Here is a 25,325-nt window from a genome sequence, read left to right as displayed (position 1 = left end):
TCTGTGTGTGCGTGTGCGTGTGTGCATCCCCATGCTCTGCTGGCTCGCGCTCATAGACAGATGGATTTAATTCATCCTTCACATTGCACCAAATTTGAATATTATACTTTTACCCCTATAAAATAGGAGATTTAATATTTTTAATCTTCTACTTTATAATTTTTATAAAATAATTCTAAACATTTGAAAAACTCAACAAATATAATCTTTCATTTTATAAAATTTTAAAATAATTCCAATATTAAAAAAATTTCACGACATTTAGTCCAATAAATTTTATAAAATAAATGACTAAATATATCAATTTTAAGATTAATTTGAAAATTGCTTAAATTAGAGGTTTAGATATATTTAAATTAGCTAATTGTGGAATTATTTTGAAAAACATCGTAAAATAAAGGATTAAAATTTTGAAATCTTTATGTTGCAATTCTTTTATGATAAATTACATTGATATTTTCTTAAAATAGGTTCAAATACACAAATATTTTATGTTCGTTGTAAAATTATAGGTATACTCTCTGGAGGTTGCCAGTATAATGTACCTTACAGGGTATTTATGTAAACTTTTATCACCGAATAAGATGTATTTATAATTACGATTGAAATTTCAAGAGGCATAATTGCAATTTTTTTAAAAGGCTGGGAGGGTGTTTGCCATGATTTTAGCAAAAATATTTGCCAGAGTTTTAGCAATGGCTAATGCTTTGGTCACTTGCAAAAACTAAAATCAATTTAGTTGCAGAATCATGATTGATTTTGTATGTATTATGATTTTTTTTTCCCATTATAATCAACTAAAACGAAACATTATATATTTTTTTTAATGACGTTGGCTTATTTGTGCCAGAGACTGGTTTGCATAATTGTGAAAAAAGAAAAAAAAGAATATTCGTAATAATATGTTTATATAGGTGGATATTTAACATTAATTTAAAACTTAGCCAATAACGCTTAACTCAGTTGATGATTCTAAGCTCCCTAACGGGTGAGTATAATTATTATATTTTGACTGTAATTATTGATTTGTTGTAATAATAATTATTAGTTAATTATATATATTTAATATTGATAATTATCTCATATATTAATTATTAATAATTAGAAGTTATACTGCGATCGCAACAGCTTTATTAAAATAAATATATGATATAATATAAATAACATCCTAAGACATTGGCACATTGGTAAACTGTTGGAACTTCTGCACCCCCACGTTGCCAAAGTGGAGTCTTGTTGTGTTCGATGACAGTTTTCATGGGAGTTTGGATAAACTTAAACCGTCGCTTGTAGATGTAATAAAATAGTGTGTGCATAATTATTATTTTTAATTGGATAAATAAAAGATATTTAATAAAAAAAGAAGGAGAAGTAGAAGAAGATAGGAAATATTGAGAAAATGGAGAAAAAAATAGAATTTGGAAGTCTAGAAAAAAAGAGAAAAGCATAATTCTACGAATTAGTGCATGTGGCAGACTCAAATACGTGTGTATAATTAAATAAAAGTTTTAAGTTTTAAAAATATATTTTAAGTTATAAAAAATTGAAGTTAGTGAAAGTCGAGCAAAGTATGACACTTTGGGCGTTTAGAAGGGTTGAAGTGTGAAAAGTTAATAAATAAATTAAATTAGATATTAAAAAATATATAAATTGACAGACTAAAAACAATAAGATACCGAAACGATGCTCTCACTTTATAATAGAGAAAATTGTAGTTATCTCTGGTGAAATTTGTTCAAATTTTAAAGTAAGGAGAGGTTTATATAATTCCAATTTAAAAATTTTGGACATGCTTTTTGGTATGGAAGCAATAGTATATTATAGTTTATGGACAATTTTAGTTATGAAGTAATCCACATGTAATAATTCTTTTATTCTATTCAGGTTTCATGTTAGCCAACTCAAAAACTACTTGAGTCACACGATATTGCTACAAATACTTCTCTCAAATTCGGAACCCATCCTATTGTTTATAAATATATGTATTAAATAAAAATTAAATATTTTAAATAAATTACATATCTATACTATTATAAAATAAAATATTTTGTCGTATAATTTTTGAATATTTAAATTTAACATTTATTTCATTTGTTCCCTTTAAAAAGAATTTGTCAAATTAGTAATTTTAATATTTTTTTAATAACTTCATGATTATATTTTTTTTTCTCTTAACTGCCCACTGCTCCGTATTTTTTTCTCGTCTTACTTCTCTACATTCATAATAATTTTAATTATAATTTATTTTTTTATTTTTTATTTTTCATTATCTTACACCATGATTCTTTTTTCCCATTGCAAAAATATTAGTTTGTAGCTAAAAATACAGCAAATCGTCTGATTATAACTAAAATCATGACAAATTTTGATTAATCGTTGCCAAAGCTTAAATTTTTACATCTATTATGCTTGGTTGTATTGAAACTATAATTATTTATAATATATGAAATAATTCAATTTCCTATGCCAATAAAAATAAATAATATAATTTTTATATGAAGTATTAGATAAAAGGGACAATTAGACCGTCCATTGAGATTTGTTATAATTACATGCGGACTCTTTGCAATTTAATAAATTACATTCAGTATCCATGATATTTATTTTTGTTTAATAAATAAGTCATCAATTAGTCAAAATTCATCGGATTCGTTTATATTAACAAAAAGACTAAATAAAAAATCATATTTACGCTCGATTGATTTCTTACTAACTTATTATTGGTTAAATAATTTTTTTTTCTGACTCAATTAATGAGTGAAGATGTACAAAGATAATTCATCTGGAAAAAAATTGACCAACAATAAGTTAATTATAAGTTAAATATAAACTTTTATTTATTTATTAATATCAGCAAAATCAATAAATTTTGATTGATGGAAAAATTTATTTATTAAATAAAAGTAAATTTTAAAATACTAAAAGTAATTTTTCAAATTACATAAAATCTACATATAATTACGTAAATTTTTGAAGGAGATTGTATAATTATTCCTAAATAAAATTAAAAAAAAATGAATCCGACAAGCAACAGAGCTGACCAGGAATTAAATAGGTGAAATAAATAAATGGTAGGAAGAAATAGTGATAATTGATTGATGTAGGAAAGAATTAATAAGTGGGTGTAAATAGCATGAATATGAGTAGTTATTTGGCGAACTCTATCAATTAAATCCCAATTATTATTATTATTATTAAGGAATAATATCAGCAATCGCCACCTTTGCAGATATCAAGAGAGAGAGAGAGAAGATCATGTGCGGCAGAGAGAGAGAGGCAGAGGCAACATCACATGTTATGTGATAACTGTGGCCCCACTTTCACGATTTTTAATAACTTTCTGTCCTCACCTCGTTCTTCAGTCTTCACTCCCAAACCCCAACTTCGTAAACGAAAAGCCTTGTAAAATCCACACGCTTTTGTTTGTTTGTTTTCATTTTGGATAAATTATAGGGATAATTATACTTTTCTTTTTTTTGAAGTTGGGTATAATTAAATATAATTTTTTTATAATTTAAAAAATTATATCTAACACTCTTAAAATTTATTTTTATCTAATAAATAAGTTTTTTATTTGCCAAAATCACTGAATTTACTGATATTAATAAAAAAGAATTGAATCAAAATTGATATTTATCATCGATTGATTTATTACTGACTTGTTACATATCAAATAATTTTTTCGCACTAGAAAACTCTTATAACGGTGAAAATATATCTCCTCACATGCATTAACGCGTGAATTGACTAATTAATGAACTTATTTATTAGATGGAAACAAACTTCAGAAGTGTTAGATGTAATTTTTCAAATCATAGGGGCCTACGTATAATTACACCAAACCTCAGTGAAGGGGAGTGTATTAATCCTAAATTATATTTTATCATTTGAATTATATTTTTTAAAAGTTTTATTATTATTATTTGTGTTAATTTAACATCTTATTTTTAAGAAATTTATATTTTTTCATATATGATCATTTTTTAATCAACTTTTTTTTAAAAAATGCCACATGTAGTGCACATGCTAGTGAAACATCACTATATTTTCTTTAAATATCACATGTGTATTGTATGCGATATTTTTCAGATAAAAATTTGATTAGAAAATCTTCATACATTGTAAAGTACAAATTTCACAAAATTGATATGGTAAGTTGACAAAAAAATAAAAATTTAAATGATAAAAAAAATAAACATGATTCGGATAGTAAAATATAATTGAAACCCTTTTATTTTTTCCCCATAAGGTAAATTGTGTTGACACTTCTTAAAATTAAATCTAAATACACAGTTATTTTATATTCTTTATAAAATTACAAGTACGCTCGATGATGGAGTGTTAATAAATTTTTGTCATTAAATATGAGGTGTACTTGTAATTTAACTACAATTTCAAGAGATATACTAATAATTTTGTAATAAATATTGAATGTTTGTGCATTTGAGCCTAATCTCAATGCTGTTTTAATGTAAATTACCATGTCTATATTGCTTCGAAGATAATAAAAACATGTGACAACTTGTGTAGTGTATATTACCCCTAATATACTTGGTGCTCAACTCCTCAATTCTCCAGTTAAAATATTACAAGTTTAAACATTACTGAAAATATATAATTCATTATTTTATGCGTGTATTACAGAATGACAACAGTTGACTCATAACGATCGGACCAATAATAATTGGACTTAGTTTATCAGTAGGGTTACGATAATCTAGATAATATATCGACAAACTTTAGTAAAATGAATATTTTATAACAGTTAAATTCTTTTAGTTTGGATAACAATAAGTTTGTTCGCACCTAATGTTCAGACTTCAAACAATTATTTTGTGACCCGACTATTCTTATTAAGATGAAGATATATTTATCATATATATTAACGTGTTGAAATGCATAAAGGTAGTTTGATCGTAAAATATTTATTTGACCTACAATAAGTCGGTAATTAATTCATCGGAGGTAAATATGATTTTTTGCTAATAGCAATAAATTTAGTGAATTTTAACTGACGAATGAATATGTTTACTGGATGAAAATAAATATCAAGGACACCAGAAGTATTTATTCAAATCATATGAGGTCTACATAGCACACCAAACTTCAAGAAAAACTGGTGTAATTATTTCTAAAAAGGAAGACACATTTATGTTTTTAAAATAAAAGAAGTATTAATAATTATTTAAATAATGAAAGATTATTTTTAATTATATCAAACTTTAAAAAAATTATTTTAATTTATCATTTTAAAACATACAAAAATATTTAAGTGATTAAAGTTACTTTAAAATATATAAAATGGTTATATACATTTAAATAAAATTGAATAGTATATAGTAAGTAATAAATTAAATTATTAATAGAAAAGCGCGTGAGAATGAATGCTAGGGTTATGGGGAAGGCAACCCAACCCACCCGTCAATGGTGCGGTGCAGTGCAGTGTGTTTACGAATGAAATAGGCAGCTGCCTTTGAACTTTTCAGGACAGCAGACGAGCTTAGATTCGGGCGCGGGCGGGGCGATTGTGATTGTGATTGTGACTGCTCTCTGACACTTCACTCCAACCGGACAAATCAAGCATGGAATTGGGTGCTGTCGACCGCCCCCATCATCCTTCCATTCCATGTCCCTCTTTCCACATTTTTTAATACAGTTGGATGGGCCAGGATTAGTTGAGTTGGTAGATTTGAGGCTATTTAATTTTAAAAATTATGAATTCGAATCATATTTTTCGTGTTGGATATTGTTTTTACTGTATAACAGATGTTGTTTAATGATAAGTGTTAGTTAAATTTAATTTATTTAATATTATTGATCAGAAGATGATTATTGTAATGATTTTTGTTAGATTTTGGTATTCGATAAGTATGATGGTTTTCAATTCCTTTTACCTAATAATAGTTTATCGTTTTTACTTTAAAAAAAGAAAAAATACAATTGGATGGATTTTCACTGTCGTGAGTTGGAGATTTTAATTCGTTTTTAGCAATATAACAAACAATAATGCATACTGGGTGTCGACAATAACTTTTGATTTTACGATAAACATAAAAGTGTATTTGTAATTATTTAAAATAAGTGTTTTATCGACAACTTATTCCCATTGCATTACAAAAAAGGTTGTAAGTTTACCATTAACAAACCAAATATGACTTTTTAAAGATATAATAAGGTTGAGGAATGTATATAGCATTCTGCATAAAAGTATCCCATTTATTTAATTTGAGGGAGCAAATTTTCTGTTAAATCCTTCAATTTTAGAAAAGGAAAGGGCATTTATATCATACAAATTTGTTATCTAGTGATTAGAATACACTCGATATGTACGTAATACTGAAATTTTTATTATAATGAATTGCATAAAAAAACATAATATAAATTAACTTTGAATCAGTATGAATAAAGAAATATTAATAATATTTTAATATAAAAAACGATACTTTTCTTTTATAAACGGTGGTTATGACACCACCACATCAAATTTTTGTTGCGTTGATAATAATCTTAAGTTGGGTGTTATTTTTTTTCTTTCTTTGTTTGAAAATGTGATGCATCAATTTATATATTTTATTTTTATTTATAATATATTTTAAAATATAAAAAATTATTTATTATATATATGCAGTAACAATATGTTACAACGACTAATTAATTAATAAAAAATTACATTTCAAGAAGAAATGAGTACAATTTAATTATATTTTAAATAAGGATTAAATGTAATTTTACCCCCTGTGATATGTGAAATGAATAAAAAAATCTCTAATTTTTCTTAGCAAATTAACCCCTTGTGTTTTGAAAACTGAAGCAAATTATCCCTCTATCTAAAGTTAGATAGGAGGATACTTTTTTTTATTTTTCAAAATATATGGATAAATTGCATTTTCCCCTTTTAAGTAATTCATGTTTTACCAACTATGATAGGTATCTCAGAAATTTACCCTAAAGATAAATAAAGAAATTCACTCACCAATACAAAGGAATTGGATTAGAGTACGCGTAGTGCGTATTAATTGTGGTCAGATACAACCCACCATCCGCGTACAATTTTACTCAAGAGTAATGGAATTCAGCTGTCCAATTATGATAGCAAACAATAAATCCAGACAAGTGATTGGTCCACACTAGATTTAGAGAAGAATTGCAAGAATAGGATTTTTTTCCTTGGTAAAAAAGAGTGGGAAAAGAACAAAAATCATCAATGAAAAGCCGAAGAAACATGGATTGGAGGCCCAGCCTCTGTCTTTCTTGCACAACAAAAATAGGTCATATTCTGTTCAGCATCACTCAGCCTTGTCTAAGTTATGTTCATCCCCTCTGTGGCAATGCCTATGTCTCATACAATGGACACTTCTGGATAAAATTTGGAAGAATGCCTGTCTCCATTATGGGGAAATCGCCATTCTTTTTTTTGACATAATATAATATATTCGAATTTAAAAAATCGATTGAGTGTTTTGATAATTTTATCATAAAATATAATTGGAGCACTTAAGATTGTCCGTTCTGATTTCAAGAATCTTATGAAAACTTTTTTTACAGGCATTCCATGAGGGGATGGTGTTTTTGTACTTGTAAACTGTTATAACGCAAATTTCATTTTTTTGAAAATAATGAAACAAGAAAATGTTAAAAATGAATTTCTTGGATTTAATTGTATATTTTATGGTACAAAATGTCTACTTTGAATCCCTTGATTCTTCATGCCAAAGAAAACCCGACACATGATATGGAGTTGAGCATACCACAAGTAGAGTCGATGGACCACCTGTTAAAAAACCCTACAAGTTCAAAGAAAATCACTCAAAAAATTTTAAAATCATCTCTAGTGCAAATCAAAAAAATTTGCGACGTTAAAAGTTAAGAGATTCGTCGTCATGACATAATAAAATTCAACGAATAATTGGTGATTGTAGTGCGAATCCCATATATTAACATTATCAAAATTGAAGCATTGCAAATATCAATATCTTATATTTGACATGAAAAACAAAGGTAAAAGTTTGAACAAAATACATACCAAATTTAGGTATAAAACTCCACTCCAAGTTTCAACCTTTTCACATGCATATCAATATCTTAATCAACCTTAAGCAATGTAGAGTTGTAGGTACTCATCATATTTTACATTTCTGTTCTTTATTTTCTATTGGCCTTGGGGTGTGTGGGGTGGGGGTGGTGTGGGGGCGGCATAGCTTTTGTTGCTGAAGGCCTTATTTTTAAATGTCTGTAACACTATTAATTATTAGGCACCATAGGGCTATATAAAGGACCTTAAACTCCTCGCTTCTCCTCATCTCCTCATTCCCTCTCAGGAATGCACTGAAAATCTTGAAGAGGCCTTTCTCCTCTTTTTCTCCTCATTTCTTGCTCTAAGTTCGGCACATTTGCCTTCGCAGAGAGATGGGTTCTCGTCAGCTATGGACTCTGTCACTTGGTTTCTTGATGCTGCTCTCTGGGGCTCTGGGGGCTGCTCCAAAGAAACCAGTGGATGTGCCCTTTGGGAGGAACTATGTGCCCACATGGGCTTTTGATCACATCAAGTACTACAATGGTGGCTCAGAGATCCAGCTCGTTCTTGACAACTACACTGGTAAAATCTACTCATTCATGGACTTTATTCAGCCTAATCTTGCAAATGCTATTGCTAGAAAGGGTTTGAACTTAGTGAGTCTAACTCTTGATTCTTTGGTTTTCAGGTACTGGATTCCAGTCAAAGGGTTCTTACCTGTTTGGGCACTTCAGTATGCATATTAAGATGGTTGCTGGAGATTCTGCTGGCACTGTTACTGCTTTCTATGTAAGTAAAGACTACTTTTTTGACCATAGTTTTTGGGCTGCTTTTGTTCATAATCTTGAACTGTTACTTGTCATCCATTGGGTGGAAAGCAGATAACAAGGAGTATTATAATTATTCCCTGTTCTTGGGAAAAGGGCCATTTCTGATCTCCTTTTCTGCTCCTTAATTTGTTCATTAATTAGCTAAGAAAGATTGATCACATTGTAGCTTTGATGGGCATTTTTTGAGTTATTTGTGTTGAATTCTTTTTTTCTCTCAGCTATCTTCTCAAAACTCAGAGCATGATGAGATAGACTTTGAGTTCTTGGGGAACAGAACTGGGCAGCCATACATCTTGCAGACCAATGTTTACACTGGGGGAAAAGGAGACAAAGAGCAGAGGATTTATCTTTGGTTTGATCCCACAAAAGCATACCACACTTACTCTGTCTTATGGAACCTCTACCAGATTGTGTAAGTTTGCTTTGCTTTCTTCTCTACATCTCTTTTTTGTTTAAAGCCCTTCATTTGCATATTAATGTACTTACCAATTGATGTAATTATTGGTTTCACATACTACTTAACATTCATATGGATAATGTGGGCAAGTACTTAACAGCAATAATGTCTCCTTGAGCTGCTGCTAGGGAACTTAATACTTTAGATGAGAACTGTAATTCAGCGGCCGAGCATGACTAGTATTGTGCACACCAAAATCTATGTGGAGTTTGCTTTAATGTTGTTTGTTTCGGTTCCCTGATAGCATACAAGTGTTTATTTTTCATAGTTGAGTCCTTGTTTATCTGCGCCTCTGTGGCTAATTCTGTTGATAATAGATTAGTTTATACCTTTCTGTCGATATCTTTTTGACTTGAGGTGTCGGGCACGTGAAATTAAGGGGGCCGACCGGATTCGTTGTGTTCATTAATGGCTCCAATTAAAATTAACTTAAGGACTCTCGATGGATGGTTTCCATCTGTATCCACTTAATGTATTTATCTGGTGGGGTATAATTAAGTAGTCGGGATCATGTGCGGCTTTTGACTTTCAAGAAGCATTATTAACATCTTAATCCTTGCTCCTATGCCGCTGATGGAGGAGGATGGATAACAGGAAACACTTTTGAAAACACTCCCAACAGAACTGAAACATACACAAAACAACTATAGTACTGGTCCCGTCTGGTCGTTTTGAATTCTTTTATTGACATTAGCATTATTTGATACCCACCTAAACGATTTTCTGTTTTAGAGATATTAAATATTAAATGATGTTCGTTTCTAGATGGGGTCACTCGTTTAGCGACTTGAATTACTTTTGGTTAGAGAAAGTGATGCATTTGAAAGAGGCATGCATGGTTGCAAAATCTACTAATGTCTTGCTTTACTTTTTGCCGAAAGTATATGTAAAGACATGATATGATGATTCTTGATTGATGTGGGGACACACAGATTCTTCGTGGACGATGTGCCGATCCGTGTCTTCAAGAACAACAAGGATTTGGGAGTGAAGTTCCCATTTAACCAGCCCATGAAGATATACTCGAGCTTATGGAATGCAGACGACTGGGCAACAAGGGGCGGGCTCGAGAAGACCGACTGGTCCAAGGCTCCATTTGTGGCTTCATACAGGGGCTTCCACATTGACGGTTGCGAGGCCTCCGTCCAGGCCAAGTACTGCGACACTCAGGGCAAACGGTGGTGGGATCAGAAGGAATTCCAGGACCTCGATTCCTTCCAATGGCGTCGTCTCCGTTGGGTACGCAAAAAGTACACCATTTACAACTACTGCACTGATCGAGTCAGGTTCCCAACCATTCCAGCCGAGTGCAAGAGAGACAGAGACATATGATGTGATCTTGAATGTATAAGCCTATCTATATCTAGGTATTACCAGTTACTTGATCATACTTCTGGGAGAGCCAAAACAGCCCACAACATGTGAAAGTTTCCAACATCAGATCTCAATTTCCAGGGCTACTTCTGATTCAATTCCTTTATATTATTGTCATGTTCGGCTGTCAGCGCTTCTCTCCCTTCCCAGATTTTATATGTATCTTCTATCTGTTGTGATTTGTCTTTGTTTGCATAATCAACCAGCATTCCATGCACCCATCACTCATGGGTTCTTCTAATGCTCAACTATTTCATATGACTGCTCCAAGTATATTTATTTTATTACAAATCATTAAATTATTCGAGAAGCATCCTGTTATGTATCTCATATTTCTAGAAGAAAATTTACTGCTACATATATTTTAACAGGTATAAATTGAAAGTCGGGGTAATGGTAAATGATTATCATTAATTAAGAATCAATGCAAAAATTTAGTTTGCTCACCATGACAATTGTGTTGCGACCCATAACTTTTTGTAATAACTATTTATTTTTAGAGTAAATTACAACTTTATTTAAGGTTTGACATAATTACTAATACTCTCTCATTATTTGAAAAATTATAAATATTTTTTTAATATTTGATGAAATTATGAATCCTTGGATGGAGTATAAAATTGTCAATTTCTTCCTTATTGTGTTTCTTTCTATTCTTTTTAAATGAAAAACTTGTAAAACAAATCGAACGGGATGGACGAAATTTTTTTAAAAATTATAAAAAAAATTATCCACTTAGTATATAAAAAATTTAAAAAATAAATAAAATTATAATTTTTATTTCAAAGGGTATTTTAGTCAGTTCAACATAAAAATGGATGGAAACCTAACGAATTTGGCTAATTGTTAGACTGTAGTTAAAATTAGGATGCTATTCATAATAATTCAAACGGGGGGATATTCGTATTATGTCAAGCCTCAAGAACGTCACTGTAATTTACCCTTGTTTTTAACCACAATAGTTATGATTAAATGTTATATTTCCTATAGTGTGCAATTATTAAATGTTATTGTGTATCAAGGTACGGGAGATTTATATTTAATAAATAAAAAAATTGTTAATTCTTCAAAGTTTATAATACAAGAATGATTAATTGATAAATGACCTGAAATTTAATATTATATAATAATAAAAAAATATTATTAGATATAAAAATCAATTTAAATTATTTGAATAATTCATTTATCAAAAGAATCGGAATATCTTGGATAAAGATAAACTATTAAATATTATATTAAGTCTAAATAAAACATAATTTTTAAAAAAATGAAAGTGACTTAAAGCGTCTATTAAAAAGATACATATATATATTTATTTATTTTTTCTAAATTATTTTTCTATTTTATTAAGAATAATTTGAGTGAATTCAATAATAGTTAAGGGCCATAGCAGACCTTTTGAGCGGAAGGTCCAAAAAGAGCTTTCTAGGTTGATTTTCGTGTAAGTGAATTGCATTTCCGTTCGGACTATATTACTCTTATTATAATAATTTTAATTTGATTTTATATTTTTAATTTATTTTAGAATTGGTAGTCTGAAGTTGATGTTATAATTTTTAAATACTTTGAATAATTTATTGCTCACAAAATTTATACACATATTTAATGTTTTAAAGTTTTTATATTTTATTTTCTGTAATATTGGATATTATTTCTATGCCATAGAAAAATATAAGTTAAAATTTTAATATTAATTAAAACATATATTTTTTTTTTTACAATTATACAAGTTTATTTATTATGAATGAATGAACAATTTTAGTACATAGTGAGAATATTATTGAATTAAACATCCAGTTGTTCTATTATTATTCGGTATTTTAATAATATAAATGATAAGTATTTATAAAATAAATTTAATATGAGATATCCTAATTGGCACATGAGGGAATTTCAAACGGTCTTTTATCAATTAAACTTATTTTAGAAGTTATTTTTCTCCAAACACTATTTGATTTAGCTTTTATGTGATTTTTATTTTTTATTTTACAAACATTACACAGTTTTAATTAGCTTCTAACTCTCTACGAAAATCAGGAAAAATTGCAATTTACATCTCACAATTTACATCATTTGCGATTTTGGTCCTATTGTTTTACTTCTCGCCACATTTAGTCCCATAAGTGTAAAAAAAAAAAAAAAATGAATTTACGTCCCGCTCATATTTTCTGTAAATTCTTGATGGAAGATGCACGTACTCTATTAACTTAACCAACATTTGATTGCAATTGTATGAAAAAATTGCAATTTATGCCCACAACTTACATCTTTTGCGATTTTGGTCCGGTTGCAGTGTAAGCTGTGGGACGTAAATTGAAAATTTTTACACTATTACAGTCAAACATTGGTTAAATTAACGGAGCACGTGCATCATTTCATCAAAAATCTAATGAAAAGTATGTGCAGGACATAAATTGTAATTTTTTTTGACACTCATGGGGCTAAATATGGGGAGCTTTAAAAGAATGTGCCACAAAATTACAAATAATATAAGTTGTGAGACGTAAATTAAATTTTTTCACAAAAATCACTCCGTGAGCAGAAATTTTTGCAAACACTCCTATTATCTACAAGAGACTTTGACTTCATTTCAAACCTTCGTTTCCCAAGTTGGTAATTGGTAATGACGCCACAACATATTTCTGATCGCTCAGCGAGCACCCCCCTCCACACCCACCCATAGTTACAAAACCCTTATGCTCAAATTGAGATTCCCCCGAATCCAATCCGCTAAAACCCCTCCCTTGAGCAATGGTGTGTGGAAGCGTCACCCATCGCTGCACCTCCACCACCTCTACGATTAAATCGTGATTCAGTGCTTTGTAGAGCGGCTAAAGGCGATGCTCCTGCTCAAAGTCTCCGGAGTACGATTTGAGCGTCGGAGCAGTGGGGCTGATGATTTAGGGCAAAAGTACATAATGCCCATTTTTTACAACCCTAATTTTGAATTCTTTCCCTTTCAAAGATATTGGTAGAGGAAAGGACTGAATGGATACATGAGTAGTATATTAACTTTGACAATCAATGTACATAAATGAAAAAATATATTTCTTCAAGACGTACAATAATTATGTAGACGAGGTACTTTACTTAAAGAATGCAAAAGAAACAAGAGAAATGCAGTACGTATAAGGACTTTGTTTCTGTCTTTCCAGCAGATAAGGAATGATTGCTGCGATGTGAGTGATGTAAAGCAAAACGTGAATCACAAACATGAACATGATAGCTATAGAATGATTATGTCCTTGGTTGTAACTTGTAAAACTTTAAGCCCCGTTTATTAGAAATTCAAAGTCAAGGCTTCATCTCGATTGTAAAATTGAAAATATTAATTATGTTTTAAATGCTCAATAAGATTTAGGCTTGGGCTTAGGCTTGATGAATAAGATTCATTTAAATGATTATGACCAAATGTTAAGTTCATTACTCTGGTTTAGAATAAATTGATGGAGATCAATTAAATCTAGGTTCAAGATTAATGGGACATTAGATATTGGAGCGTTTCGACTAAAAGATCAATGTGGCTTATAATCATAAGATAGATATTAGAAAGTTCTAAGTTAAAGACCTTGTACGCAGAAGAGTAGACATCTTAAAGCCAGTCCAAAAGTTTTGATGATCACACGTGTAAAGAACTTGGGAGTTTATGCAATGGAGTATACGGACGAACAAACATTGCTAGATCTTGAAATGCTCATAACTTATGAAAAGTTTATGCCTAAGATAGATTTATCTTTTATTAAACTTATACATGTTCCTAATTGAATTACGCTATTATTAGCATGCTCTGTTTGCTAGCTGCTTCTCCTATGTAAACTCATGCTTTTTTTTTTTTTGTATATAATAATAATAATTCTTTTTCCTCGGACTAATGTAAGTGAAAGCGGTGAATTATTTATATATAATATAAGTTAAATAATTTGTTAAATCCAGATATTTCATTTTTTTTAAAAAATCTAACGGTTGATATTAATTGATTAAATCTGACGATCATTATTTAATAAGAAAAGATCCATCGGCCATTAAAATAAAAAATAATATATATTAAGTAAGGGTACAATGATCATTTTATAAACAGTTCAAGCCGTTAGTTAAATTTTACGGAGATGGGTGATTGAGCTACGTTTAAGAAAATATAGAGGAATTTTGTTTGCCTATTTTTAAGATTAAGAAAGGTTTGTAACAAATTTATTAAAAAACAAAGAGATTTTATGCATTTAAGCATTATTTTGAGAATATAATTATAAACACGTATCACAAAATTTTCAGAGCAAAATGTCTATCGTGTTAGAGAAAAGAAGCCATACATCTAATTTCCAACCCTCATGTTCATTATAATCGGAGATGCTCATTCAAGCATAGTCCTAGGTTAAGAAGCGTACATATTCTCTACACTTGGTGCTTTACTTAAATAATGCAAAAGAAACAAGAATGCAGAAAAAGTACGTACAACCCCAACTTTTTGCCTTTGCATTGGATAAGGATTGATCTTGTAGTGTAAGTCATGCTTAATTGTATTTCTTGTTATGTAATTATTCGTATATTAGTCATATATGTAATTTGTTAGAATTGTAAATTGATTATTTATTTTTTTTAATTTACAATTTTAGAATAAATTTGATAAGAAAATAGCATGCACATTGAGGAAATACACCTTATCAGTCAAATTATGATGTTGATTGGTGTAAAAAAAAAAGAAAAAAAAATAGACAACAAATCATAAGTTGCCATGCCATTCATACAAACTTGCCACGTTAGCAAAAATCAATCAAATTAATTGACATATGTTACTTTTTAATAGCAATTTTTTACCCAAATCAAGTTCAATCGAATTAATTTCTTTTTTCCTCAAAACGAGAATTTGAAAAAGATGAGGAGCATTTGGAAACCTTTACATTTTTATTTTTCTTGGAAACCTTAATTTGATGCCCAAAAAAGAGTTATGTAGGGTGTACAAAAGCAAAACGTGTATCACCAAAATCAGAAACAGGGAACCCGGGGTTATGTCAACTTTATTGTTTGCTCCCAAAACCCTGTCAGAAATGCAACACTTTTGGACCACCAGACAGAGCAAGGCGCATTCATGCTTCAATAGTGGGCAAGGCACACAGGAGATGATGACGATGATGATGATGAGCATCACACGACTTTTATACACGTATAAATACGCACCAATCCTGTCGAATCACAAACGTATCATTTGTATATTGTACCCCTACATAGAAACAAACTTTGCGAGTCTAGATTGATTAATCAGTGAGCCAAGAACATGGATGAAAAAGCACATTTTGTTGACATAAACATTGAGACGAGCAACACAGTCGTCGATACTTCAGCAGAGTCTGCGCGCTGGAGTAAAAGATGCATCTACAGAATCCCGCCCTGCGTTGCTGATTTGAAGAAGACAGTTTACCTGCCGCAGATGGTGTCGTTGGGACCATATCATAATGGCACCCCGCATTTGAGTGCAATGGAGGAGCACAAGAGTCGAGCTCTCTCTCACTTCCTCAAGAGATTGGATAAACCTTTGTGTAGCTTTATCCACGCCTTGACTCCGGTAGTGCAGGATCTCAGAGACGCCTACGACAATTTGGACCCCAAGTGGCAAGACGACGACAAGTTCCTGACGGTTATGATCGTCGATGGATGTTTCGTCTTGGAAATATTGCGCACCACCACTCAAACTGATCATAAGCCTCAAGATTAGGCTGCCAATGATCCCATCTTCAGCAACCACGGCAGGCTCTACATTGTGCCTTATCCAAGGCGTGACATGTTGATGCTCGAGAATCAGCTTCCTTTGAGAGTTCTTGAACTACTTGTTTCCATTCAAAACGACGATTTCTTCAAGGTAAAGATGTCTCCCTTTTGATTCGTTTATGTATTCATTCAACAGAGAGATAGTCCATAAAATTTCTAGATAGTATATATCATCACCGAAAATTCTTGCCAAGCCTAATTCTACTGGACCAATTCAATCACAGAGCAAGTGTGATACACTTGTCATGACATCTTTTCGAGTACATGGTATCATAGAACTAAACTTGCCATCCCAAAATTACAGTACTAATATTATAATTTTTTTTAATACGATATCAGCTAGACATGCTGCACTTACAGGTAAATAATGAATCGTGTTACCAAGGAAGCATGCTCATCATGAGGTCTAATTAAAACAGGAAGGCAAGTTGACAAACCGGATTCTTGAGTTTTTTAATCAACCAGTACGGTATACAGAGCAGTTCGACAAGTGCTTGCACATGCTAGATGTATATCGGAGGAGCTTGCTTGGGATAGAACCACAGCCCGAAAAAAAGAAGAAACGGTACCACATCAACCGTGGTGGAGATGAGATCATCCGCTCAGCCACGGAGCTCACAGAAGCCGGCATCCGTTTTGAGAAGAGCAAAACAAGAAGCCTAAGAGACATCTCGTTCCATGGTGGAGTGCTCAAGCTTCCTCTCATAATAGTAGATGATTTACTCGAATCGTTATACCTTAACCTGATTGCATTCGAACGGTTCCATGTCGGGGCAGGGAACGACATCACCTCCTACATCTTCTTTATGGACAACATAATCGACAGTGCCCGGGACGTGAGCCTGCTGCATTCATGCCGCATCATACAGAACGCACTGGGCAGCGACAAAATGGTAGCCAACTTATTCAACTCCCTGTCCAGGGACATCGCCCTGGATCCTGAAAGCGGACTCAACGAGGTTCATCAGCTTGTCAGTGATTATTGCCAGAAGACATGGCATCAGTGGAGAGCTAATCTCAAGCACACCTACTTCACTAATCCATGGGCCTCTCTCTCTGTCATTGCAGCAGTTTTCCTCTTCGCGCTCACCATTATCCAGACAGTCTGCAGTATCTTATCATTATTGGATTTCTTGGGTTGTCCGTTTGTGTTTTATTCTATTGTAACTTGGGTTATGCATACGTTCCTGTTTGTTAATTTGCGTTTTTGTCAGGGAAGGATGATCACCGAGTCCAATTTTTGAGGCTAAGTCAATCCAACTCGTCTATCGCTCATTTAAATCTGATCCCACGACAAACTTACAACCATCTGCTGTAATTCAATCATGCACCTGCTGCAGTCTGCACTATACATAGTTTGTGATAATATTGGTAGGCAGTGTATGATCAAGATTATTGGGCAATACCAAAAGACTGCATTGTAGGATGTTACAATATTAAATGCAATTAATCATAAATTACTACTCATTGGTATATATATATTAAGTTGGATTAAAATAAAACTTAGGTTAAATTAATGGTAAAAAATTAATATTGGTAAGTAGACCAAAATGAATCGAGGACAAAACTAAAGAACCAAAAGTTTTTTCCTTTTTTATTTTTTTGTTAAAATTTTATAGCCCTACGTGGACGTTAAAATTTTTTGAAAAATTTTGCAATTTTAGTCCTATTGGAATTAATTTTGGTAATTTGATCCTACAATTAAAAAGATTGGCCAAAAAATCATAATTTTGCTGCAACTTCCCAAATTAACATGTCACGTGTACAACACATGCAATTTTGTAGCTAGATTTTTCAAAATTGTCCTTAATTTGACAATTTCAAAAATTATGAGATCAAATTACAAAAGTAGATCTGTGCAGGACCAAAGATGCTTATCCATATATATATATATATATATATATAACTATAGGACGATATACGAAAATTTGAATATGAAGAATTAAGAGTCCTGGCGAGGGACATGATGGGCAGTTGGCTTGAGAGGGACATTTCCGGTCTCCATGTTGATGCACCGTAGTCTCTCGCTCATGACACTTTTTCCCTCCTGCCTTTGCTTCTTGTTTTCTTTCTCTAGTTGGAATGCAGAGTCTTTATAAACCAATATTCTGTTTCTGTTTCTGTTTCTGTAATAATTTTTCGTGTGCCTCTGCCATTCTCTCTGCCTTTTCTAATATTTTTTACAACATATCCCCCACATTAATCGTCCCAAGTGGTATAAAATAAGTACACTTGGTAACATCGTAAGAAAAAGGGATTTTGGCCGATCGAAAGAAAAGGGAATTTCCCGCGCTTGTTATGTATGAAGTGTGTTTCGATCACAAATTTTCAATTCATTCCTCGTAATCACATCATTTTATTTTTTTTTGAAAAAAGAAGTAGATTGTACACTCCAGATCTTGGTCACATTGAAAAATCAATACATTGAACAAAAGAGTTTAGCACATCATGGATTATACAGAAAATTATTACACACTGAAACAAGCATGTGATTGTGTGTGTGTGTGGGTGTGGGTGTGGGCGGGGTGCATATATAAATTCGTTTGTGTGAAGCAACTCATATCTCATATATCATTCCAACCTTAAGAAGCCTGGTATGAGGTATTGCCAATGTTGTCTCCCCTTGTCTGAAGTTCCTCCTTAGGAAAGGATAGGCATAGTTGATCACAAACTTCTTGAGCAATGATGACTCTTGCCGTGCCACCACTTCAGCTTCTCCCATCAGATAAAACACTCCTTGCTCCCGCGCTCTCTGCACCTCCTCCCCCACATCATGGACCGATGATGCGGCTGCAATCCTATTAGAAGAATTTGCCGATTTAGATGCGTTAAACGACTGTATCGAGCTCGACGAAACGCGTGGTGGGACTGGCTGCTCCAACGATTCCTCGATGTGAACTGCAGAAGAGCTCGATCTTCTGGCCTTCCCATCAACTAGTGAACCAGAATGGGGAATGTTCGTGGTCCGATCAGGCATTTGTTCGACAGGGCCATCGTCCAGTATGAACTGCTCGTGCCTGATGAACTCCTTCAAGTTCTCCACAAGCTGGCGTTCGAATTCCTTTGGTTCCTCTATTAGATCCTTGTATCCGTATCTGACGACACAGCGAAATATTCTGTAGTCCCTTGGCTCAACCTGACGGAACAGAAACCGCTCCTCCAGAGCGACTTTGCTGATAGGGATGGACTTTATGGAGACAAAGACTACTACTGAATGTATTGAGGGAATGTTGGAAATGAAGTGAGGAAAGATTGGTGGGATGCCTTGAACAAGTTCGGAATACAGAAGCCCGATTCCAGGTAGTCTGTTTACATCCCGGTTCTTGACCAAATCCGATACATAAGCAGTGGAAACCTTGTTTTTAAGCTCAAATATGTACCGTTGTTGGTGTGCGTAATGCCAGATGCCCATCATTATCATAAGTGCAAATGAGAAAGCTAGTGGAAGGTAACCACCTTGAGTGAACTTGTAGAGAACCGACGAGAAATATATGAGCTCAACCGACATAAAGACCACAAAGAACAAGGAAATCCACCAAATTCTAGTCTTCCATATGACTAGCATAATTAGGGTGACCAGACATGTGGTTATCAACATAACAGCAACAACAGCGATACCTGCAATACAAGGTAGTGGTGATCAGTTTCACTTGACATAATGGAACCGAAATACGTAAATACTTTGATCATACCATAAGCATGGCCTATCTTTTCCGTCGTTTTGAATCCAAAAGTTACTATCACACAAGCAACCATAAGGAGGTAGTTGATCTCAGGGATATAAACTTGGCCCTCATACTTGGCAGAAGTGTGAACAACCTTCACTCTTGGGAAACAGCCAAGACTAAGGGACTGAGAAATGATAGCGAACGCTCCCGATATCATGGCTTGACTGGCAATAATTGCAGCAGCATTAGCCACAACGAATGTCGGCCAATAAAGTGGACCTACACACCCGAAAAGGCAAGTATTTAGACTATTTTTAGAACAGCACTACTTGTCATGAAATAGTAATTTTCCAGGACCAGTTCAGATACTTGCCTGGTATGGAGTCATAGAATGTGTCGGCTACATGATCTGGGAACTTGGAAAGATACGCAGCTTGTCCAATGTATGCCACAAGTAGAGAAGGAAACACGATCCCGGAGAAACTAATCTGTCAACATATATATGACAAAACACTTATCAGTAAAGTAAAAGCATTCTGTTTTCCTTGCAGAATGAGGCTTCTTGAGTTCTAACGTCTTGTTTGTTTCTTCGTTTGAATTCATAAAAGATAGGCAGCCGTCACACACTTGCCTGTGCTTTCAAACTAGTCCTGGATTTGAATATGGTAAGAGTTCATTCACTTTTGACTAACACGTAATTGACTGTGCATAATTAACTAAAGAAAAGCTTTTGTGGCATGTTCTTATGCAGTCAGTTTGAAGTGAATTCTTGAGACTGTTTGTCGTAAAATTTTGCTGCAGATTTGCCAGTAGCTAGTAGGTGAATTATACTTGCTCTAAAGCAGTGTAGACTTGTTGCTGAATCAAGTCACTACGACTAAACTTACTTGGACAGCCGGTACATTGAAATGGCCTAAATCAGCAAACATGGCTTCAGTCCCTGATCAAGCAACACCAGCATAAGTTAGCAAGAAGAGTAATAATCACAAATTAGTTAAGTAAATTTCTGGAATTGCAACTGTATAGTAACTGGAACAGTCACCTGTGATGCAGAGAACGATCCCACCTAGCGATACCCATCCTTTCTTGCCATTTCTTCTAAAGTAATCAACTATGTATTTCGGGTTGAAGGCACGTAAGACGGTCACATCATGTTTGAATAAGTTATATAGGCCAATCCCACTTATGAATAGAAACCATAAGCAGATGGCTGGAGCAAACGAGTAGCCGACTTTATCAGTGCCAAACCGTTGCACGCAGAAAAGAATGATCAATATTGCAATAGAGATGTAGACAACAGCATCTGCAAAACCAATAAGAACACCTATATAATATCTCCACAGATAGAAATGACAAAAGAAAGGCCACTTCTAGTCACATAGTTATAGGTTCGATTTCTTTTGCTGTTGCAAGAGCTGCATCGGTGGGTAATTTGTAAGCTACCTATGCAACCAGAGCGGAAACCACCCAAACTCTTTGTAACTAAAAAAAGATACAAAAAGAAGAAGTTAAATGATACCCTGGCCCAGAGGCTTGATTCCTCCCACAGCAGAAAGAACTGCAAATCAATACAAGTCTAGGATTAGTATTGTCTTTTCCACCGTGATAATTAATCATAACAAAAAAGTCATATTTCTTTCGACGTATGCGTGTAGAATAATGAAGAGTGGTGGTACAAATCAACTGACCTGAGATGCATGGAGTTAAAACACCATCACCAATGACCATTGAAGTTCCAAGGATTGTTGCAAGGAAGAGAATTATCTTAGCAGTTATACTCTTCTCCAGTTTCTCTTTGATCTTCTGAGCCCGTCGCAACTGGTTTGATGGTGTGTCCAGTCTATAATTCGACAGTTGTCTGTCCTCAGGCTGATCATTTGGTATCAGGCTCACATTTGCGTACCGACAGATCAACGAGTATAGCGCAAACGTTCCTCCTGACCAATTCAGAAATCTTCTTCGTATCATTTGGTTCTATCTCGATTTTTATTGATAAAAGTTTCGGCAATATAAAATATTTGTGACCTTATAAACTCTAAAACTTTTCGATCTTATTTTTTTTTTCCAAAGAGTCCGTAACATCTTAAACATTTTATTTTAAATCTTAAAATCTATACTACCTAATAGTTTGATGGGTATTTTGGTTTTGATTAAAATATCAGGAGTTTGCTATACTAAAAATTTATAACATCTCATAAGCTCAATCTAATAAGATACTTTGTCTACTCAAAAAAATTTAAAAACTTATTGATGCCATAAGACGGAGGATCTTATAAAATATTTCAAATAGAACACTCTCTTAACCACTAATTCATTTTTAATCTCTGAAATTTCGTATCCTCGATTTTATTCCCCAACTTTTATGTTCTTCTAAAATTTCTGGTCCCGCCATTGGTTTGAGTGTTAAAAGTGACAGAAAATAGGCACGTGAAACAAATGTGACCACTTTGAGAAGGAAACTGTTGGGAAGAATAATTGTGTAATACTTTCATTCCTTCAAATGCCTTTCTACAAACTTACAAAATTCCCCAATCCCTATAATAATATCCCTCCAAAATTAGACTTTTTACATTCATTTTCATATATTTTATCAATTTCTATTATTTTCTTTTGAAATATCAACAAGGCTAAAAATAACATTTCCATTTTATAGTCCATAATTATGTCACATATATAGAATATCACTAATTTTTCAAATAAAAATATTTGTAATTGTATCAGATTAAATGAATCGGAACTAAGTTACCCTGACAAATTATTGCATCATCAAATCGCAAGCAACTATTTTCAGTCAATTGGTTTAAAACAATGAAAGTTAAAAATGTAAAAATATTGAATATGTTTTCAAAATTTATTGATGGGTAAATTGCAACTATCAATCTTGAGATTTGACGTATTTAAAAATATCTCCTCATTATTTGAAAAATTATAAATACCTCTGAATTTGATGTCCATTTAACAACGGGCCCGTCTTTAAATTTTCATCCAATTTTTATGTTGAACTGTCCAAAATACCATTTTAAATTATGAATTATATTTTTATATACTTTTTAGAATTTTATCAAATATTTTTATGAACTAATATTTTTCAATGGGTTATTTGCTTTACCCACCATAACATTTTTTTAAATATATATATATATATTTTTAAAAAAATCATCAATGACTGCATAATTATTTCTCATATTTGTAATTTTTTAAACAATAATACATGTATTACCTTTTATATTTGAAATTGATGCATATAATAATAACTATTGGTTTAGATAAGGGATCACTATATATATACCCAAAATTAACAATAAAATAATGAATTTAGAAGAAGAATATATATTGATCATAGAGTACGTACCATCACCATTGTCATTAGCCCACAAGACAAGGAAGACGTATTTGATCATAGGAACCAATATTAGAGTGTAGATGATGAGAGATAGCACTCCCAATATGTCATTCTTGTTCTGTATCCCGTCAGTGAAAGTGCTGGCGTATACATACAGCGGCGATGTCCCAATGTCTCCGTATATCACTCCTATGCTTTGAAACGCCAGACTCATCGTCCTGCCCCAACTTGCCTGCATCTTTTCTATTTCACGTTACATTTGGACCCATAAATTTAAAAATATAAATTTTAAACTCCTAATTTATTTTGATACTTTTAAATTCAAAGAATTATAATTTAGTTAAATTAAAAACTTTAACCTGCAATAAGCTAATTAAAGTTATTATTAAATATCGGCAAATTTAATAAATATTAATTATAGCAAGTGCATTTCTTGGATGGACATGCAATTTTTTAAATTATAGGAGTTTATGTATAATTATATAAAATTTTACATTTTTTTCTCGTTTAAGTTCGGAATTAGTGTTAGGAGTATGGTGTGTGGAAAATCCTTATCCGAATCAAATCAATTATGAAAAATATTTACCCGAACCAGGTTGAGATCGGGGCAAGCCTAGTTTGAGTTAGAATTTAGCCATATAGCATATTAACCAAAATAAAATGAATGAAGAAAAGACCTGACGGGAGGTGTGGTGGGTGGGCTTGAAAGAGAGATTTCCGGCCTCCATGTTGAGGGAGTCGACGCGGCGGAGCCTTGCCCACGACACTTTTCTTTCCTTGATATTGCTTTCTTTTTCAGCACCCTCAGCGGCGGCGGCGGTCGTTGGCTGGTGGCCTTGTTCCGCCATTTCTGCTTGACTTCCGGGGTGTGTTTCTGCCATGTTTGTTTGCACGAGTTGTGTACTAGTGCAGAAGGTGGTGGGGGGTTTTTATAGGGTTTCAAGCAGCTTGAGAGTCAAACCTGGGGTCATTATTTTATATGTGAAGTAATTATCGTACTTGTCGATTCCTAAGTCTGTTGGATTGACGTGCTTCGGTTTCTTGTTCCTTAGTTGACAAATTTTTTTTATTATGTATTATTGGTGTGCTGTTTAGGGTTCCTAAATTTCAACTTAATTGTCTCTTTCGTCCCTTGCTTCCATTTTTACTTGTCAATTAACTCAGAATTTCAGTTGACAATCAGTGCATAATAATTGTTAATTGTAATAATTATACAGTTTAATTTCTTAATTAGGTTCACTAGTACAAAAGAAAAATACTACGGACTAAAATTTTATTGACTATGGATTGAAGCAGTGGTAAATAATTATTATTAAACACGGTTAAACAAAAATTTAATTTATTCACCATGAAAATTAAGGCGAATGCTTTTGCCATTATTTTTAGCCATTACAAATGTATTAGTTACACTCGCAAAAACCACGGCCATCAATCGTTGCGTATCCATGGTCAATGACTTTTTGCTAACTATTAATTTTTAGCCATAGAAATAGCCATGATTAAGTGTTATATTTCTTGTAGTGGTTGATGTTTAACTTGATTTCGGGAATAAATCAAACAAGAGATTTTGGATTCGAATCTTATTGTCACGTTTTTATAAAAAGAAAAGTTTTACAAACAGAGTTTGTACGTGCGGATGATGTGTCACGAAATTAAATATTTGAATGATTTTTATCTCTAACATCTTAAACTTTTAGATGAGATTTGCACATGATGTGAGTGTGTTAAGATACTATCAAATATTCAATAAAATTTTTTTTCCTAACAGTTTAAACTTTTGGATGAGATGGTTGTTTAATAATATATAATTTTATTACTTTTGCTCACCCTCCAATCAATTCATTACATCTTTCTACCAGACGGGCTATTTCTTTTTTCT

At 32.5% G+C, this 25,325-nt stretch overlaps 4 protein-coding genes across 4 annotated transcripts; 3 read left to right on the top strand and 1 right to left on the bottom strand.

The window, feature by feature from the left end:
• The first annotated feature begins 8,288 nt into the window (after positions 1-8,288).
• Positions 8,289-10,933, top strand: LOC105168500 (xyloglucan endotransglucosylase protein 2). The gene is made up of 4 exons (XM_011088604.3): positions 8,289-8,596; positions 8,703-8,803; positions 9,063-9,256; positions 10,234-10,933. The coding sequence occupies exons 1-4, from the start codon at positions 8,407-8,409 to the stop codon at positions 10,631-10,633; spliced, it is 885 nt and encodes a 294-aa protein (XP_011086906.1). The 5' UTR covers positions 8,289-8,406; the 3' UTR covers positions 10,634-10,933.
• A 4,851-nt stretch (positions 10,934-15,784) lies between these two features.
• LOC110012475 (UPF0481 protein At3g47200) lies at positions 15,785-16,934 on the top strand. The gene is given in 2 exon segments (XM_020696362.2): positions 15,785-16,526; positions 16,796-16,934. Coding segments are annotated over 2 exon segments (636 nt in total). The 5' UTR covers positions 15,785-15,944; the 3' UTR covers positions 16,850-16,934.
• On the top strand, positions 16,446-17,690 carry LOC105168693 (UPF0481 protein At3g47200). The gene has a single exon (XM_020696361.2). The coding sequence runs from the start codon at positions 16,936-16,938 to the stop codon at positions 17,677-17,679; it is 744 nt and encodes a 247-aa protein (XP_020552020.1). The 5' UTR covers positions 16,446-16,935; the 3' UTR covers positions 17,680-17,690.
• A 1,081-nt stretch (positions 17,691-18,771) lies between these two features.
• HAK5 (high affinity K+ transporter 5) lies at positions 18,772-24,366 on the bottom strand. Its single transcript, XM_020695790.2, has 9 exons — positions 24,124-24,366; positions 23,456-23,678; positions 21,792-22,040; positions 21,623-21,661; positions 21,146-21,406; positions 20,991-21,043; positions 20,477-20,591; positions 20,128-20,382; positions 18,772-20,053 (listed from the first exon to the last, which is right to left on the bottom strand). Exons 1-9 carry the CDS (start codon positions 24,325-24,327, stop codon positions 18,993-18,995), a joined length of 2,460 nt encoding a protein of 819 aa, XP_020551449.1. The 5' UTR covers positions 24,328-24,366; the 3' UTR covers positions 18,772-18,992.
• Between the last annotated feature and the right edge of the window lie 959 nt (positions 24,367-25,325).

The sequence above is a fragment of the Sesamum indicum genome, linkage group LG8 (assembly GCF_026168435.1).
Source record: "Sesamum indicum cultivar Baizhima isolate 11 linkage group LG8, ASM2616843v1, whole genome shotgun sequence".
In the NCBI taxonomy this organism is placed as follows: Eukaryota; Viridiplantae; Streptophyta; class Magnoliopsida; order Lamiales; family Pedaliaceae; genus Sesamum; species Sesamum indicum.
This window is presented reverse-complemented; position numbering and strand designations above follow the sequence as displayed.